At 48.7% G+C, this 19,716-nt stretch overlaps 1 protein-coding gene across 1 annotated transcript; it reads right to left on the bottom strand.

Annotated features, from left to right (window-relative positions):
• Positions 1-304: 304 nt before the first annotated feature.
• CBX1 (chromobox 1) lies at positions 305-19,716 on the bottom strand. The gene is made up of 5 exons (XM_041001038.1): positions 19,500-19,716; positions 6,098-6,274; positions 5,615-5,792; positions 4,915-5,009; positions 305-1,805 (listed from the first exon to the last, which is right to left on the bottom strand). The coding sequence occupies exons 2-5, from the start codon at positions 6,235-6,237 to the stop codon at positions 1,661-1,663; spliced, it is 558 nt and encodes a 185-aa protein (XP_040856972.1). The 5' UTR covers positions 6,238-6,274; positions 19,500-19,716; the 3' UTR covers positions 305-1,660.

Raw genomic sequence — 19,716 nt, 5'->3', positions numbered from 1 at the left:
TCACTTTTAACATTTCTGCATTTGTGGCCACAATAATCAATAGCAGTTTGCCCTTAAACATGGAATCCAGGAATCTACAATTGGTTTTGGAAGCAGGGAGCTGGATGGGAAGTGGAGCTGCTGTGATTAGAACCGGCGCCCGTAAGGTGCTCAAGGTGAGGACTTTAGCTGCTAGGCCACGCCAGGCACCCTGGAGAGGTTACGGAATCTGCTCTATACCTCAACATAACTCAAACCATGTTGCTTCAGGTATAGTGTGGAACGGTATCTGCTAACAGGCTTCTGGAAAGAACCAAGTCAGAAATCAGAGAATATAAATCTATAGTTTTATTAAGACAAAAACTGACAGTGTGGGATGAAGTTTACATTTAAACAGTTTTCACAGAAACCTAACACATGCCTAAAGAGATATTTACGACATAACTAGATGTAGGTCTAGACCATGTCAAGAACTGACGGATCTCATGAATCAAGACGGAACATCTTGGTAATCAGTTAATTCTTAGGATTAAAAAACAAACAAACAAACAAACATTGTTTGGTGTTTTGAAGTAAACCACTGCCCTAGTTTGAACGCTAAGTCTGCTCCTGAGACCAGGGCTTCTGAAATCATTCCACCCTTGGATAGCTTCAGTGAAACTTGTGCTGTCAGTGACTGAACCCTGCCGCCTGTGCCCGCAGAGCTCAAGGGTAAAAACACAACAGAGGCCCGAGTCCGCTCCCTCAGGAACACGGGCTCCGGCCGCTCCCTACTCGCCATCTCTTCTACCACTGCCTCCGCTCTCCGACACATGCCTTCCATGTTTTGGATGGACATAACTTCACAATTGGAAAAGAAAGGGTCTTCTTGCCTGATTTCAAGGATTAGCACCTCTAGGAGAGAAGCATTTGTCTGTGGACACCCTGCAGTGGACGGTCCTGCCCCAGCTTCCATCTCCAGCATGGCAGCTTTGGTAACTCGTGAACTGGCTTAGGCCTTCCCGGGGGATGGCCCCAAGTTCAGGCAGGGGCACCTTGGCTTCCAGATTTTAGGCATTCACAGCTTTTCAACAGTCTCTCGCAGTCCCCATTGATGGTGTCAATGACATTTTTAAGGTACAATATCTTGGACATAGAACCGAATCATCAGTTAGTTGTTCTTTCTACTGTTTCACCATTTACCAAATCAGGCCCCAAATTTTACCCAAAATGATCCAACCATTTCCCTTCCTCCCTACCCCTCCCACCCCCAAATAATACACCAGTAATAGCCAAAAACTACACACATGCTACGCTGTAAAAATGCGGAGTTAACACTATTGGGAAGAAGGCTGTGGGTTGGGGAGATGCTCTTTGAAGACCTACAGTATCTTTTTTGTTCTCCCACACACCCAATTCTGCAACTTCTGTCCTTCATAGAAGGCCCTTTGCCTTTCCCAGCAAAATGCAGAATGGGCTGCCTTCAAACACTTAGTCCCTTCCCCTCCCCTGGGATGGGTGTGTGAACTATACAGCTTGGAACAGCTTAAAGCACTTGGGCTGCTGCAGGGCACAGAAATTATACTGGCTCTTCAAAGGACATCTTCTCAAGCCACCTCAATGGTGTCAGGACAAGTAGAACTTCTTCCCTCCCAACATGAAGCCCACAGTCACGTGTGACGGGGCCTGCTACCCAGGGCGGTTAATTCTTGTCATCTTTTTTGTCGTCATCCTCTGAGGGGTAGGAATGCCACGTCAGCCTTTCCTCATAGAAGGAAATAACAACCTGTGGGCACTTGACATTGGCTTCCTTGGCAGGGACCAGGTCCGCCTCATCAGAGTTCTTCCTGTGGAACAAAGCAAAGCAAAGACTTTGATACCAGATGTTAATAGTATTCTCCTAACTTGGACCAAACAGGGAGCAGAGTGTCAAAAGGATATTAAGACATTATTTCCAAATAAACAAGATGGGAAATAGTAAAAACATGGCCTGAGTAACAAGTACTGGCAGCTCCAATCAAGTGACCTCCCCAGAGACCTTCCGGTGCAAAATCTTGTGGATGCCTTTGTCAAGCTGGGTCACCGACAGCCCATTTTTAGCTGAACCTCTTCATAGAGCGACAGAAGGCTCGCTGTCTAAACCTCCTGAGGGAAAGAGGCTACCTCTCTTCTCAAAGCTACATTCCAGCTGGCAAGGCCCTCAGAGACATTGTTGCTTTAAGTATATTTTCATTTCATGGGAAGACTTACAGAAAGGACAGGCAGAAAGATCTTCCATCTGCTGGTTCACTCCCCAAATGCTCATCATGGCTGGAGCTGAGCTGAAGCCAGGGTCCCCATGAAGGTGCAGGGCCCCATCAACCTGAGCATCCTCTGCTGCTTTTTCAGGCCACAAGCAGGAAGCTGCAGCGAAGTGGAGCAGCTAAGACACAAACCACAGCCTAAAAGGGATGCCAGCACCGTAAGGCAGCAGACTAGCCTATTGAGCCACCATGCCGGCCTCTGTTACAGGAGTTGATACCCATTTCTCACTGAACAGATGGAAGGAAGTGGATACTTTCTTGTTTATTCATAATTATACTGAATTATCAAATGCCATTCTCACACCAAGTGTTTTGAAATGGGAAGCAGAAAATGAACTTTTGAGGGCTGCATCATGGATCAATTGCCAAATCCTCACTTTGCAAGTACCATATGGGCACCGGTTCATGTCTCAGCTGCTCAACTTCCCATCTTGCTCTCTGTTTACAGCCTGGAAAGCAGTCAAGGATGGCCCAGAGCCTTTGGACCCTGTACCCTTGTGGGAGAACTGAAGGAGGTTCCTGGCTCCTGGTTTTGGATCAGCTCAGCCTCAGCTGTTGTAGCCATGTGGGGAGTGAATCATCGGATGGAAGATCTTCCTCTCTCTCCTCCTCTCTGTATATCTGACTTTGCAATAAAAATTTTAAAAATAATGGGGCCTAGCATGATACTGTAGTGGTTAAAGTCCTCGCCTTGCACACGCCAGGATCCCATATGGGCGCCGGTTCTAATTCCGGCGGCCCGGCTTCCCATCCAGCTCCCTGCTTGTGGCCTGGGAAAGCAGTCGAGGACGGCCCAAAGCTTTGGGACCCTGCACCCGCGTGGGATACCCGAAAGAGCTCCAGGCTCCTGGCTTCGGCTTTCCAATAAAAAAAAAATAAATAAAAAAATCTTTAAAATAAACAAATAAATAAATAATGGAAAACAAACTCTATGGCAAGAATGAATGAACCACACCAGCCAAAGATGAGATCAGTGAAATGTGTAAGGAATGCAGGGCTGTATCACAGGCTTCAACAGTGCTCGAGTCAGGCCTTCTCAGGCATTTTGAGAGAAAATCACTACTTAGAGAGGGTAACTGACTGACAAGAGGATGAAAGGATATCGCCATCCTTGGCAACAGCTCAGAAGAACTTTCTCTTCCCTATGTATTTTTTTTAAAAAGATTTATTTATTTTTATTGGAAAGGCAGATATACAGAGGGGAGGAGAGACAGAGAGGAAGATCTTCCATCCGATGATTCACTCCTCAAGTGGCCGCAATGGCTGGAGCTGAGCCAATCCGAAGCCCAGAGTCTCTTCCAGGTCTCCCGCGTGGGTGCAGGGTCACAAGGCTCTGGGCCGTCCTGACTGCTTTCCCGGGCCACAGGCAGGGAGCTGGATGGGAAGCGGGGCTGCCGGGATTAGTATAAGGTGAGGACCTTAGTCACTAGGCTACCATGCAGGTCTCCTACTACAGTTCTTTCTTTTTTTAATTTTTATTAGAAAGGCGGATATACAGAGAGGAGAGACAGAGAGGAAGGTCTTCCGTCCGATGATTCACTCCCCAAGTGAGCGCAACGGGCCGATACTATGCCGATCCGAAGCCAGGAGCCTCCTCCGGGTCTCCCACGCGTGGGTGCAGGTTCCCAAAGCTTTGGGCTGTCCTCGACTGCTTTCCGGGGCCACAGGCAGGGAGCTGGAAGGGAAGCGGGGCTGCCGGGATTAGAACCGGCGCCCATATGGGATCCTGGGCGTGCAAGGCGAGGACTCAACCACTTGCGCCACCACGCTGGGCCCCCTACTACAGTTCTTAAACTTCTTGATATAAATGCTATCATTAAGGGGCTGCCATGATGGCATAACTGGCTAACACTCCACCTGTAATCTCTGGCATCTCATATGGGCAACAGTTTGTGACCCCAGCTACTCCACTTCCCATCCAGCTCCCTGCTTGTGGCCTGGCAAAGCAGTCAGGACGGCATTAAACCGTGGGACCCTGCACCCGCGTGGGAGACCCAGAAGAAGATGCTGGTTTTGGATCAGCTCAGCATCAGTGGTTGCAGCCGTTTAGGGAGTGAACCAGTGAATGGAAGATATTTTTGTTATTCTTTCTCTAAAAATCTACCAATAAAAAAATGAATAAACTTAAAAAAAAAACTGTTGTCATTAAGCTGTTTGATGGAGCTTTGTTATCACTCATATTTACTCATGGAAAGAACAGGAAAAGCAGTCTTGTTTCATGCTCATTATAAGAAGGGGCCTTGCTGACCCCTGCTGGCTCATCCTGGAACTGCACAATGTGCACAAGCTGGAAGACAAGGACAAAGCAAGAGCTATAAAAATTCTGTCCTAACCCTGAAAAGTGAAGAGTCTGACTCTGCGGCCTTTCAGATCTTTATTAAGAAGGTGTTAAATGGGAGAGTGGTCCAAAGTGCAATGTGATTCCTCACCCTCTCCACTGTAGGTTGTTTCCCACCTCAAAAAATCGCAGATTTGAGACGCCCAAGGGCTCTCCCAGTAACTGCTGAGCCCAGGCTGGCAGCTAGGCCGAGGGTGCCACCAAAGCACTATCCCACCTGGATTTGTGAATTTCCTAAGGCATACTGTTTTCCTCTGGCTTGGAACAGATGGGGAAAGAGAAGAAAACAATGTAGAGACACGCTGACCAACTCACCATTTCATCAGGAACATGAGCTCTCCACTGGAGTCTGTGGCTCCAATAATCCGCTCCGGCTCCAAACCCCGGGCAAAGCCTCGTGGCTTTTCTGACTGTAAAAACCACATGAGTAGAACAATCAGCTGCCATGGAGCTCTCCATCCAGACTGCAGTCACTACCACCTCGCTGCCAGCGCCACCCCACAATCTCCCCTATCATCTGGTCAAGACCTCAGCTCCTACAATAGGCCTTTCGGAATCCTTCGGTCTGAATGCTGGACGTTCCACCAGATATGCAAAGGAATCTACACCCCAAGCAAGCTAAATGTTCACAGATACCATCTCTTCAAAGCTGCTTTTTACCCTCAAAAGACAACCGACCTGAAGGTGTTGGACAGATCAAAACGGTTACCTCAAATTAAATGCTTTAATAAAATGATTAAAGTTGCCTAGTTGTAGGAATTATTTCATTTGCCCTTATATATGCCCAGCAAAAGTGTTACACTTCTTTTTACAGCATGGGTAATAAACGTAGGTCATAGCGTTTCATAGAATAAGCCCACAGAACAGCGTGCAGCCCGCCAGGATTCAGAAAGACTGACAGGAAATGCCTGCAAAGATCCAGGGAGGGACAGAACAAAGCTGAGGATGTGGCCGTCACGCAGCTTTGACGGGACCTTGCGCTGTGAACTGGAGGAACGCCTCTTTCTAGCCTTACCTCTTCTTTCTTCTTCTTTGGTTTGCTCTCCTCTCCCTTATCTTCAGAATCAGAATCAGCTTTGCGCTTGCCTCCCTCGGACTTGTCTGTCTCATGCGCGGTTTTCTGTGACTGCAGGAACTCGGCAATGAGGTCAGGGCAATCCAGATTCTCCTCTGGTTCCCATGTGTTGTCCTCACTGAAACCACCAGAAGGGAGAGCACGTCACGTTCCGCCAACGTAAGTGTACTTGTGCAAAGGATATAGATGCAACAGGACAAGAGGAATTAGTAAGAGCCAAATTTACTTCAAGACAAAATTAGTTTTATTTGCAAAGCAATCACTGTCTTGCTTTAGAGCACTACGTGATGTGCATGGAGGTCCAACACCTAATCGGACCGTAAACCGTGGAAGCCATGATCAAGTCCCACGGCACCAGCCAGAGCTGTCGGCTGTTAGTTTTCCAAGAAGCAACTGATGACTCAACGTGTTAACGACACTTACTCGGAGAAACCTTTCCACTTCAGGAGGTATTCCACTTTACCCTTAACAACTCGCCGGTCAAGAACTTTCTCCACCACATACTCCTCCTCCTCCTCTTCTAGTACCTCCTCCACTTTCTTCTTGTTTTGTTTCTTCCCCATAGTACCCGCCAGCTTTCTGGTGTGAAGGGTGACGCTGCTAAAATGTAAAAGAAACAGAAAAAGAGCATTAATGGCACACACTTACTGTGCAGACACATCTCTGGATGTTAAGAAAATCGCCATACTTGATTTTAATACTGCACGCTACTTCCAGTGTCGTGCCTGTTAATTTCAGCACATAAGGAAGCTTCCTAACATGTTCAGGTATGAAGTCAGCACTGACACATTTCATAGCAAAACTGCACTAATTCTTGTGTATCCATTTAAAGCTTTTATATTTGGGCTAGCATTGTGGCAAGTTAAGCTCTCACATGACACACCAACATGCCACAGGAGCTCCAGCGAGAGTCCTGCCCTGTTACTGTGCTTGGGAAAAACCTCAGAAGGCCCGAGCCCCCCTCTCAAGGAAGATCTGGACGAAATGCCTGGCTCCTGGCTTTGGCCTGGCCAGCCGCCCCGAGCTTGTAGGGGGTCTTGGACCCAAGCACTTGGGCCATCTGTGATTTTTCTTAGGTACAGTAACAGGGAAGTGGATCAGAAGTGGAGCAGCCAGGACTCCAGGCTTTGGCCTGGCCCATCCTTGGCTGCTGGAGCCTCCGGAAAGTGAAGCCGTACTGAGTAGTTCTACTTTTTGCTTTTCAAATAACACGAAAGAAAATTCTAATTCCCTATAAAACTCTTTTTAATGATTCATTCTTTTGTTACCAACTTCTATCAGCAGATGGCGCCACAAGATATAAGCAAAAACGCCATAAAAGAGCTATGCAAAATACAGTACAAAAGATGACAGATAATCCAAGATAAAGAAAAAGGAATTAGTACTCTGCCAGAGTTTGAAACAGCATTTCCTTTGGCTAATGTGGTTATTCCTTATGTCCCTGGGAAAATGGACAGAAACTTCTAAAAATATTTGCTGGGCCCGGCGCGATGGCGCAGTGGTTAAGGTCCTCGCCTTGCATGCCTGGGATCCATATAGGCGTCGGTTCTAATCCCGGCAGCCCCGCTTCCCTTCCAGCTCCCTGCCTGTGGCCCGGGAAAGCAGTCGAGGACGGCCCAAAGCCTTGAGACCCTGCACCTGCGCGGGAGACCCGGAAGAGGCTCCTGGCTTCAGATTGGCTCCTGGCTTCAGCTGTTGCGGCCTCCTGGGGAGTGAACCATCAGACAGAAGATCTTCCTCTCTGTCTCTCCTCTCTGTATATCTGCCTTTCCAATAAAAATAAAATAAATCTTTAAAATATATATATACATATATATTTGCTAGCTTGCATATTTTATACACATTGGGCTACTAGAAAACTCTTAAGTACAGTTGATTATTTGAGATTCCAGAGAATAAACAATATTTTCTAAAATTTAATGTCCAGTTAAGAGAAAAACCCTTCATCTTTTCTGGTGCTATTCTAAATTCTTACACTGCAGAATGCTTTCCTGCGTCAGCAGCAGACTGTGGAGAGAGCTGCGCAGCCACCTGCACTGCTGGTCAGTATCCCGTATGGGCGCTGGGTCACTTCCTATCCAGCTCCCGGCTCATGCTCCTGGGAATGCAGGAAACACCTCAGGTGCTTGGGTCCCTGCACCCACATGGAAGACCGGAAGTCCTAGCAGAGTTCTGGGCATTGCAACCATTTAGGGAGTGAACCAGCACATGAAGACCTCACTCCCCCTTTCACTTGCTTTACAGATAAATAAAACAGGGCCCAGAGCAATAGCCTAGTGGCTAAATCCTCGTTTGCCTGTGCCAGGATCCCACATGGCTGCCAGTTCACCTCCTAGCTACTCCATTTCCCTCAGCTCCTGCCTGCGGCCTGGGAAAAGCTCCAGGCTTTGGATGCGTTCAGCTCTGACAGTTGTGGCCACTTGGGGAGTGAACTGCAGATGGAAGATCTTCCTCTCTGTATCCCCTCCTCTGTTTATCTGCCTTTTCAATAAAAGTAAATAAATCTTTTTAAAAAAAGTTTTCTGAGGTAATTTCAGCATAGCCCACAGCAATAGTAGGCCCTGTTCAAAACTGTCAGAGCACACAGCTGTGAGAACATCAGATTCAGCTATCATTTGTTCCCAAAAAACAGTGTTTAAGCTTCACTTTCTTTGTTTCTCCTTTCCAATCCCTGTTAGGGAAAGTGCTTTAATTCCACCACTCAACAGTCTGGACTGAATGTAATGTTCAAAATCATTTGAGAGAAAGGAAAGGAGGGGAGGAGAAGGAAAGGAAGGAAAGGGGAAGAGAAAGGAAGGCAAGAAAAGGAATCTCCAAATACTGGTTCACACCCCAGACAGCTGCAGAATCCCCGCTTAGGCCACGTTAAATCCAGCAGCCAGAAACTCCATCTCGTTTCCCATATGGGTGTCAACAGTCTGAACACCCGGGCCTCCTTCGGCTGCCTTCCAGACCCACTGGCGGAAGCTGAACTGCAGTCCCAGGTGGCAGCATAACTGCACCCATATGGGATCGTGGCACAAGCAAGACAAGGAATTTAGCCACTAGGCTACTGGGCCAGGACCATGAATAAAATGAAGCATTCTCTCTCTCTCTCTCTCTATATATATATGATTACATTTGTCTCACACACACAAAAAAAAAATCATGTATTACCCTCTGGTCATGCTATTGATATTCTACTGTGGACCCCACACTTCAGCAAGCATTCACTTTCTGATAAATATTCAAATGATTTGCAACTATTTCTATTAATAAAAAGCTGCTGCTTTCACCATAATACCTGCCCTTTCAAAGGCCCTTAGGTGATTCCGAAGCACATCTTGGAAAAGTCATTGCTATAAGGTTGGCCGTAACTATACACCTCAAGCCAAATTACAAGCAGGGAGACACCAATTATTCTGCAAGCGAGCCAAAACACAGGCGAGCGTCTAACATTCTCCACAGTCTAGAATAAGGTCGGGGAACGAGAAAAGAGATTCAACGTTCTTGAACTCTATCACTTCCATCATTCAATCTGGAATACTTCTGGTCTGCCTGAAGGATCTCTCAAGTTCCTTTCAGCAAAAGAAGCACTAGAAGCACGGTTACAGTCCCCATGTCATCAAGCACCCAAGCAAAGACGTACTCACCCAAACGCCAGTGAAAAGCACAAAGCAAGCCCTCATCTCCCATAACTTACCTTTTTTTTTTTTAAGAGATTTTAAAATTTTATTTGAAAGATAGAACAGATTTACAGAAAGGAGAGACAAAAAGAAAGACATTCCATCTGCTGGTTCACGCCCCAAGTGGCCGCAACAGCCACAACTGAGCCGATCCAAAGCCAGAAGCCAGGAGCTTCAAGCTTCCTCCAGGTCTCCCACGCGGGTGCAGGGTCCCAAAGTTTTACACTGTCCTCTACTGCTTTCCCAGGCCACAAGCAGGGCGCTGGATGGGAAGTGGAGCTGCCGGGATTAGAACCAGCGCCCATATGGGATCCCGGCGTGTTCAAGGTGAGGATTTCAGCCACTAGACTACCATGTCAAGCCCAGCAAATTATATCTTAATAAAGCTAAAGCGCATAAATTTGTCCTCTGCTTCCTTTTATGTGGTCCTGGCAGGAAAATACAGTAACAAAGCTGCTGTGATAAACAGCAGAAGGAATTTACGTTTCAAGCAAAATAGATAAAATAAGAAAAAGGAAGTAAATCTGCACCAAACCATGGAGAGTTTGAACAAACTAAGTTGTATGTGAAAATAAAACAGAATTTCTCAGGCCCGGCACGGTGGCGCAAGTGGTTAAAGGTCCTCGCCTTGCACGCCCGGGATCCCATATGGGCGCCGGTTCTAATCCCAGCAGCCCCGCTTCCCTTCCAGCTCCCTGCCTGTGGCCCGGGAAAGCAGTCAAGGACGGCCCAAAGCTTTGGGACCCTGCACCTGCGTGGGAGATCCGGAGGAGGCTCCTGGCTTCGGATCGGCATAGTGTCGGCCGTTGCGGCTCACTTGGGAAGTGAATCGTCGGATGGAGGATCTTCCTCTCTGTCTCTCCTCTCTGTGTATCCTCCTTTCCAATAAAAAATAATAAAAATAAATCTTTAAAAAAAAAAAAAAAAAAACAGAATTTCTCTTCTAAATAAGGCTCTGGGCCGTCCTTGACTGCTTTCCCAGGCCACAGGCAGGGAGCTGGATGGAAAGCAGGGCTGCCAGGATCAGAACCAGTGACCATAATGGATCCCGGGCGTGCATTCAAGACAAGGACTTTAGCCACACCACTAGGCTATCGCGCTGGGCTCAACAGTATATCTTAATAACACAACAACAAAAATCAGTTCTGCTACTCTCTACAGTATGGTAGTTTAATAAACATTAGATGCTGTGATTTTTTTTTAAGATTTATTTTTTTTTTATTGCTTTTTTATTGGAAAGGCAGATATACAAAGAGGAGAGACAGAGAGGAAGATCTTCCGTCCGATGATTCACTCCCCAACCCAAGTGAGCGCAATGGCCGATGCTATGCCGATCCGAAGCCAGGAGCCTCTTCCAGGTCTCCCACGCGGGTGCAGGATCCCAAAGCTTTGGGCCGTCCTCGACTGCTTTCCCGGGCCACAGGCAGGGAGCTGGAAGGGAAGCGGGGCTGCCGGGATAGAACCGGCGCCCATATGGGATCCCGGGCATTCATGGCGAGGACTTAACCACTTGCGCCACCGCGCCGGGCCCAGATGCTGTGATTTTAAAATCAGTCTTTACCAACCATGTACGCTTCAAAAAGTTTCGGGGGGGAGGGAGGGGGAAGCAGTAAGTTGACAGAATTGGCTAATCCTCCATCTATCTGTAAGCACCGACAGCCTGTACAGGCACTGATTTGAGTCCCAGCTGCTCCCCTTCCCATCCAGCTCCCTGCTTGTGGCCTGGGAAACCAGTCGAGGACGGCCCAGAGCCTTGTGACCCTGCACCCACATGGGAGACCTGGAAGAATCTCCTGGCTCCTGGCTTTGGATCCGTGCAGCACCGGCCATTGCTCTCATTTGCAGAGTGAATAATCTAACAGAAGATCTTTCTCTGTTTTTCCTCCTTTCTGTATATCTGACTTTGTAATAAAAATAAATATACCTTAAAATAGAATGCATGTAGGCTTTGTGATACAGCACATTAAGCCACTAGCTGGGACATCCACAGCTATGTGAGAGCACCAGTTGAGTCCCAACGACTCCACAGCCAACCTAACTTTTTGTTAATGAGCATGAGAAGGCAGCAGGTGATGGCTGAAGCTCCAGAGACATCCACAGGAGCCGTGGGTGGAATCTCATGAATTACAAATGGCATTCTTGGGTGGGATCCACATTCTTGTTCACCCCTAAGCATGGGACACCCTGGCAAAAATTATAACTGCAGCCAGCTGTATTGTTCCACACCCCCATGCACATGTCTCCGAGAAAAGGAGCAGCCAGGCATGTACCCATTGAGCCAATCCCCCCGACGTGTGAGGACTGTTGAGACACAGGCCACCCCTCTCCACAAAGCAACGTTCTTGAATGGCTCCGTCTCCCCAAATTCCCCAGGAGCACGTGCAGATCCTGTGGCAACACACCGACAGGAAGTGATAGTGGGCAGGAATGACACCACTGCTCAGCTTCAGGAACCTGAGGGGAAATGACCCAGACGGCTCCAGGGGCCAAGGTAGCGGGGGAAGTCCCAGCTATCACGGAGGAGCACGGCAACATTCAACAAGAAGGCAAGAACGAGAGTGTCCCTGGTCAGACCCGATGCTGCCAATGCAGTGAGGGCCAAGGCAGGCGAGCAGAGGTCCGCCTGGGTCCCACACTCCTTCCTACACACGACCCACATGGAAAGCAGAAAGAGGAGCAGGCAACACGTGCCGTTTAGGTCTGCCCCTCATCTGGCCGGGCAGAGCAGTGCACCACCACATGGATCAATCGGTACCTGAACTGAGGCATCCCCAGGTTATCTGTTATCACCCAACTAAAGGAACTCTGCATTCAAAACAACCAAGCCTAGTCACTTTTGATCCCTTACCCAGTTAAACGAAATCCCATTAATTTTGTACCTTAAATATTCTCCAATCCATACTTTTTTTCTATCCCTACTGCTACTAGTTTCAAATCACAATCATCTCCTGCCTGGACAACTCCTAATAACATTCATGCTCACCAGTAGCTAATGATTTAAAAACAAAGATCTCCTTTAGCCTCCGCAGCCATCTGAGCTGCAGGTACCTAGAGCTGCTGGCTTGGCAACTTCATTACAGCCTGCCTGGAAGTCCTAGGCTTTACACTAACTCTTATTTTTAAAGATTTCTTTATTTTTATTGCAAAGTCAGATACACAAAGAGGAGAGACAGAGAGGAAGATCTGTCGGCTGACTCACTCCCTAAATGGCCACAATAGTCAGAGCTTTGCCCATCCAAAGTCAGGATCCAGGAACTTCTTCCCTGGTCTCCCATATGGGTGCAGGGTCCCAAGGCTTTGGGCCGCCCTCGACTGCTTTCCCAGGCCACAAGCAGGGAGCTGGATGGGAAGTGGAGCTGCCGGGATTAGAACTGGCGCCCATATGGGATCCCGGCATGTTCAAGGTAAGAACTTTAGCAACTAGGCCACTGCGCCAGGCCCAGACACACTCCTACAAGAGTCACACATCTAAAAGTTACATTCTTGGGAATCTATCATGTGTGAGGGGTTAGGGGAATGGCAAACAAAAGAAACAAAATTCTTGGTCTTTTAAAAAAATTTATTTGAAAGTCAGAGTTACAGAGAAAGCTGAGAGTGAGAGATCTTCCATCCACTGGCTTGTTACTTAAATGGCCATGCCAGCCAGGAACCAGGGGCCTATTTTGGGTCTCTCATGTGAGTGCAGGGCCCAAGCACGTGGGTCATTCCCTTCTGCTCTCTAAAGCGTGCCACATCGAGTGCAATTTGAAGTGCAGCAGACTGAACTTGAACTTACATCACATGGAGGCTGGTGCGCATGAGGTGGCTTTACCCACTATGCCACAATGCAAGCCCCAGACAAGTGAGCATCAGTGGTGTGCCTACACATGCAGAGACCAGCAGAAACAAAATATGGTCCAAGTGCAGTAGCCTAGCGGCTCAAGTTCTCACCCTGCATACATTAGGATCCCATATGGGCACCGGTTCTAGTCCTAGCTGTCCCACTTCCCATCCAGCTCCCTGCTGGGAAAGCAGCAGAGGACAGCCCAAAGCCTTGAGACCCTGCACCCATGTGGGAGACCAGGAAGAGGCTCCTAGCTTTGGACTGACTCAGCTCCAGCTGTTGCGGTCACTTGGGGAGTGAATCACTGGATGGAAAATCTTCCTCTTTGTCTCTCTTCCTCTCTGTATACCTGACTTTCCAAAATATAAATAAATAAATAAATCTTAAAAAAAAAAAAAGAGAAAGGAAGCAACTTGACAATAATCCAAAAAAAGAAAGAAAAAAAATCCCACTTTAGTTTCAAAGTCCTAAGGGAAAAGTTTGTTTTCTGTGAAGAAATGTGGCTGTTCAGGTTAGATGTGGCACAGCACCTTAACTGGCTGCTTGGGACTCGGGCATCGCATCAGAGTGCTGGCAGCTCCCTTCCGATTCAGCCTCCTGGTAATGCCACCGCAAGGCAGCAGAAGGTGATCCAAGACTCGGGCCCCAGCACCATTTGGAGGGTGGATGGATGAAGTTCCTGGTTTCGCCTGGCCAAGACTTGGCTATCTGAAGCCATCTGGGGAGAGAAGCAGCACATGGAAGAATCCTCCATGTCCCTCTCTCCCTCCGCCTATTAAACAGACAGAGGGACAGACAGGCAGACAATAAACAGGGGCGGGCACTATGGCACAGCAAGCACAACTGCCATCTGCAATACTGCAGCTGCTGATTTGTGTCCCGGATGCTCCATTTTTTTAAAAGATTGAATTTTTATTGGAAAGGCAGATTCACAGAGACAAAAAGATCCATCTGTTGGTTCACTCCCCAAGTGGCCACAACGGCTGCACCTGCGCCAATCTGAAGCCAAGAGCTTCTTCCAGGTCTCCCACGCAGGTGCGGGGGTCCCAAGGCTATGTGTTGTCCTTGACTGCTTTCCCAGGTACTGGCAGGGAGCTGGATGGGGAACGGAGTAGGCTGGATATGCCCACATGGGGTCCCAGTGATGGCAAGGTGAGGATTTAGCCACTGAGCCATCGCACCTGGCCCGATGCTTCACTTCTAATCCAGGTCCCTGCTAATGGCCTGGGAAGAACCCAAGTGTTTGGACCACTGGCACTCACACAAGAGACGAGGTCAAACTCCTGACTTTGGTGTGGCCACTGCGGTCATCTACTCAATGAATCAGCAGGTGGAAGATCCCTCTTTCTCCTTATCTCTGAAACTCCAACTTCCAAATAAATATTAAAACATTGGAGGCCCGGTGTGGTAACCTAGGGGCTAAAGTCCTCACCTTGAATGCCCAGGATCCAATATGTACCGAATATGTACCCTGGTTCTAATCCCGGCAGCTCCACTTCCCTTCCAGCTCCCTGCTTGTGGCCTGGGAAAGCAGTCGAGGACGGCCCAAAGCTTTGGGACCCTGCACCCACATGGGAGACCTGGAAGAAGTTCCCGGATCCTGGCTTCGGATTGGTGCAGCACCAGCCATTGTGGTCACTTGGGGAGTGAATCATCGGAGGGAAGATCTTCCTCTCTGTCTCTCCTCCTTTCTGCATATCTGACTTTGCAATAAAAATAAATAAATATTTTAAAAGACCTGGCTTAAAGTAAATGCTACTAGGGCCAGAGTGGTAACCTAGCAGCTAAAGTCCTCGCCTTACTTATGCCGGGGTCAGAAATGGGCATGTGTTTGTGTCCTGACTACTCCACTTCCCTGCTAATGGCCTGGGAAAGCAGTCTAGGATGGCCTAAAACCTTGGCACCCTGCACCTGCATGGGAGACCCCAGGAAAGCTTCTGGCTCCAGATCAACTCAGCTCCAGCTGTTGTGGCCACTTGCAAAGTAAATCAGCAGACATAAGATCTTCCTCTCTGTCTCTCCTCTTCTCTGACTTTTTCCAGTCAAAATAAATAAATACAAAAAAAATCTTTAAAATTTTTGACCTTCTGGGCCAGGAGCGGCTAAAATTGTCCCCTTAAAAGCGCGGGGATCCCATATTGGTGCCAGTTCTAATCCCAGCAGCCCCGTTTCCCATCCAGCTTCCTGCTTGTGGCCTGGGAAACTGCACACATGCGGGAGACCCAGAAGAGTTTCCGGGCTCCTGGCTTCAGAATGGCTCAGCCTTAGCCACTGCAGCTGCAAGCGGAGTGAACCATCAGACAGAAGACCTTCCTCTCTGTGTATCTGACTTTCCAGTGGGGGAAAAAAAAATGACTTTCTAATAAAAATAAACAAATCTTTAAAAACAAACACTGCTTCCTTGATGAAGTCTACTTAACCTAGACGAACATCACCCTTTCTCTCCTGGAGGTCCCCAGAGCATCAGCATCCGCTGCTATTTTCACTTGGAAAAGAGCATTTGGAAACTTACCTTTTAACATTCACATCACTCTAATAGGCCAAGTATGTTCTTTCTATAAAAATATTTATTCTTGTTTCTATGTTACATAGGTTCTAACTGCATTTCACAGGAGTATGATTTGGGGTTGGGTACTCATTATGTTTCGGAAATGTGTACTGCTCTGAAACAGAGACTTAAATGATTGGTGATTATTAGCTTTGAAGAAACTTCAGAGAAAGAAATTTTTAATACTGTTAACCATTTAAAACTTGCTTGGATTTGTTTTCTGACACTCTGACTGGGCCCTGTGCTGCACCCCACAGGGGCAGGGAGGATGATTGTGTCAGACGGGGAGAGAAGGCTAAAGCTCCCAGCCTATTAGGGGATTGTTGATAAGATCAATCTGATCGATAAGTCCTATGCAAGCAAGTAGCGCCTTGCTGAAAGGATCTGCAACTCCCTGCCGAGTGTCCAGGGGCAGGCGAGCAGGTGTAACACAGGAAGTGTGGTCACGTTTCTAAACTGCTTCAGTCCATGAGCTGTAGCAGCATGTGAGGCAAGTGCTTTCCAGATGGAACATCTGAGCAGAAAATAAGAACACTGCCTCCTACACAATGCCCATGAGCTTCATTTTTAAAGGAATCCATGCCCTTGAACTCTAGAGGATATATGTTCAGATGCCCGAGTGTGTGCTGACAAGGGTTTCGCCACATACAGATACAGCTTTGGCTTGGGAAGCCTCAGAGATCTGCAAATGTTAATATACAATAAAACGCCTCCAAGCGAAATAAAATTATTAGGAAGCTACACTGGAATTTTGACTAGATTGGACACATAGAAAATATAAATTGGTAGTTTTGAGAAAGATTTATCTGAAAAGCAGTTACAGAGAGTGCTTGTCCACCCACGGGCTCACGTCAGATGCGCACAATGCCGGGCTGCAGGCAGGGTTCGGGAGCTGCACCCGATTCTCTGAACACTGTCCAGCTTCTGCTGCTTTCCCCGGTGTGTGAGCAGGGAGCTGATCAACGAGGATGTGAACTGGTGCCCACATGGGAATTCCTAACCTACACAATGTTGATCTCAGTAGTTTTCAATTAAAGGTAAAAGGCCCAGCACAGTAGCCTAGTGGCTAAAGTCCTCGCCTTGCAACCACTGGGATCCCACATGTGCACCGGTTCTTGTCCCGGTTGCTCCACTTTCTGTCCAGTTCCCTGCCTGTGGCCTGGGAAAGCAGGACTACCCAGGCACTGAAGCTTCAGATTGGCTCAGCTCCTGTGGTTGTGGCCGCTTGGGGAGTGAGCTGGGACAGATCTTCCTCTCTGTCTCTCCTCCTCTTGTATATCTGACTTTGTAATAAAAGTAAATAAATCTTTTAAAAAAAGAAGCTGCCACCCAAGTGTCTAGCTGGAGCTGAGCTGATTCCAAGCCAGAAGCCAGGAGCTCCTTCCAGGTTTCCCATGCGGATGCAGAGTCTATTGCTTTTCCAGGCCAGCAGCAGGGAGATGGATGGGAAGTGGGACAATCTGGACATGAACTGGTGCCCATATGGGATCCTGGCGCCTGCAAGGTGAGGATTTAGCCATTAAGCCATGGCACCAGGCCCATGAATAAATCTTTATTAAAAACAAACAAACAACAAAATAGGACCCAGGGTCTAAGGCATTTAAAACTGTCCATCACACAGTTGGCAAATGTCTCCTGTATTGAATAGTTAGGCAACTACATTAAAAACTGAGGCTAACACAGGTATGCCAAGGGCAAGTTTTTACTCCAGCCAATGACATAGTTGGAAGACAGGCAAACTACTAGGTAACTGCACATGAAGTCTGTTAACGCATGAATTCCAGAAAGATCTCAAAGTCCTAGTCACACTTCACCAAGTCTGAATTACCTACATTTCATGACAGATTATAACTCTAGCCCTGTGCTTTAAAAAGATTTATTTATTTTTATGACAAAGTCAGACACACAGAGAGGAAGAGAGACAGAGAGAAAGATCTTCCCTCCAATGATTCACTCCCCAAGTGGCTCCAACATCTGGAGCTGAGCCAATCCGAAGCCAGGAGTCAGGAACCAGGAGCCTCTTCTGGGTTTCCATGTGGGTGCAGGGTCCCAAGGCTTTGGGCCGTCCTCGACTGCTTTCCCAGGCGACAAGCAGGGAGCTGGACGGGGAGTGAAGCTGGGCCTCCAGCACATGAACTGGCGCCCTTATGGGATCCCGGGCGTGCAAGGCGAGGACTTTAGCTATGCACCAGGGTCTAGCCATTTGCTTTTAAAAGTGTGATATGTCCCATGTGAAAAAAAAAAAAAAAAAAAAAAAAAGGAAACTTGGCTGGAGAATATACTGAAGAAAAATGAACCAATGATCTTTATAAAGGACTTTTGAAAAAATCATTTCCTAGTCCCTAAAATGGGGCTAGAAAACACAGCAATGCTTCCTTCTGTTAGTTTCACAGCTAGCCAATTACACGTAAAAATACAGGTACTGCTTCTCCTTTAATGAAACAGCAGCACTAGGCTGCCCATTGTTAACATTATTAATGAAAACCAATTTTGGCTACAGCAGTCTTCGAAAGAAAACCAGCAGCACAGGAAAGCTGGAAGGAGGGAAGATTCTTGCTGTCCCGAGGCTCTGTGGAGGTGCAACGCAGCAGTTGGGCCTTTTCCATGGGACCCCAAGGCACTTCTTTCCCCTTCTGTGTTCTGGAAATGTGTTCCGAAGGCCTGGACCTTCCAGAACTACTGCAAACCGCTGACAGCACTACCTCAACTGAGACCTCACCTCTCATCGCAAGTTCTGGAACAACCATCTTAAAAAGAAAAAAAAAAAAAAATCCACCGGGAGGGAATCTGTTTCTTCCTTCTTTTCTCCTTAACTCTTCGTTTCTAAATAAATAAGTACATGTTCACCTCAACTGAGTTAAACCTATAGGTGGTTAAGCAGGGACCTCCCCCCCACCCCCCAAGCCATGAAAAACCTTTATCTGAAACTCTGAAAACAGAGTCACGACAGCCCACTTCGTATTGAGAATTTGCAGCCAGGAAAAGCTGGCTGAAGGAACACGGGATCTCAAGAAAATGCACAAACACATCGACTCGGGCCTCTTTGTCTCCCAATTTCGCTGCTTAGGACCTCCCTGCACGCTCGAGCGACGCACGGAATCCACGCGTCGTCGGCACTGCACCACAAACCCCGAAGCAAAACTTGCGAAAAGTACTGGAAAATGCTGGAAGAGCTGCGGGCCGCGAAGGCGCGTTCTTCTCCCGGGCTCCGTCCGCGCTCGCACCCTTCAGGGCAGGACCCCGAGGACGTGGCCCGCGGTGGCACTCGGGGGGCGCCACTCCCGTGTACCCCAACATCTCCCCCCGCCCCCGTCGTCCACACTCCCAAGTCACACTTCGCCCTCGCCCCGCAGGAACCGAATTCCTCCCGCCGCCCTCGCCGGACCCGACCTCCATCCCCAGGCTGCTTCCGTTTCCAAACTTGGGGGTTTCTCGCAGTCGTCCCCTCCCCGACTCCCCCCAAAGTTGACCCTCCTGCAGTTGGAACCCGCGGTCGTATTGTCTCTCTCGCTCTCAAGCGCAGCCGAGCGACGTCGCCCACCTCCCTCTCTCTCTCTCTCTCTCTCTCTCTCTCACACACACACCCCTCCAGCACTCCGTCCACCACCTAACCGCTGGCATCCCGCTCTCCCTTCGGACCAGCCGCCCCGCCCTCTCCATCGCTCAGGGCGCGGGAACGGGGACAACAGGGCGCGCTCGGCCGGAGCTGCCCGCCGCCCCGGCGCGGCCCTCCCCGCCGGCTCCGCGGCCGCCGCGCCCCCTCCCCCCGCGCCGAGCGGGGCCCCGTACCTCAGAGCAGCGCCCGAGAGCTCGAGAAGAATCGGGGCCGCGCTGCCTGGGCGCGTCGCGTCGGGCCGGCCGGGGGAGTGGCGCCCAGGAAGCAGCGAGCCGGTGGCCGCGAGTCAAGCCCCTCACTGAAGCGGCGTACCGCAGGCCCCGGCCAACGGCCCTCCCCTCCGCTGAACAAAAGAGCCTGGCACTCTGCTCGGCCCGCCGTCCGCACTGC

Source organism: Ochotona curzoniae, unplaced genomic scaffold (assembly GCF_017591425.1).
Source record: "Ochotona curzoniae isolate NIBS_2020 unplaced genomic scaffold, NIBS_Ocur_1.0 scaffold_2453, whole genome shotgun sequence".
Taxonomy (NCBI): domain Eukaryota; kingdom Metazoa; phylum Chordata; class Mammalia; order Lagomorpha; family Ochotonidae; genus Ochotona; species Ochotona curzoniae.
The sequence above is the reverse complement of the archived record's forward strand: the minus strand, read 5'-3'. Positions and strand labels throughout refer to the sequence as shown.

Excerpts from the sequence above, each read along its gene's own strand:
- CBX1 (XM_041001038.1), bottom strand. The coding sequence starts at position 6,237 with ATGGGGAAGAAACAAAACAAGAAGAAAGTGGAGGAGGTACTAGAAGAG. Across the intron at positions 5,793-6,097 it reads AAGTGGAAAGGTTTCTCCGA|TGAGGACAACACATGGGAAC; the intron begins GTAAGTGTCGTT and ends TGGTGGTTTCAG. Across the intron at positions 5,010-5,614 it reads CAAAGAAGAAGAAAGAAGAG|TCAGAAAAGCCACGAGGCTT; the intron begins GTAAGGCTAGAA and ends TGGTTTTTACAG.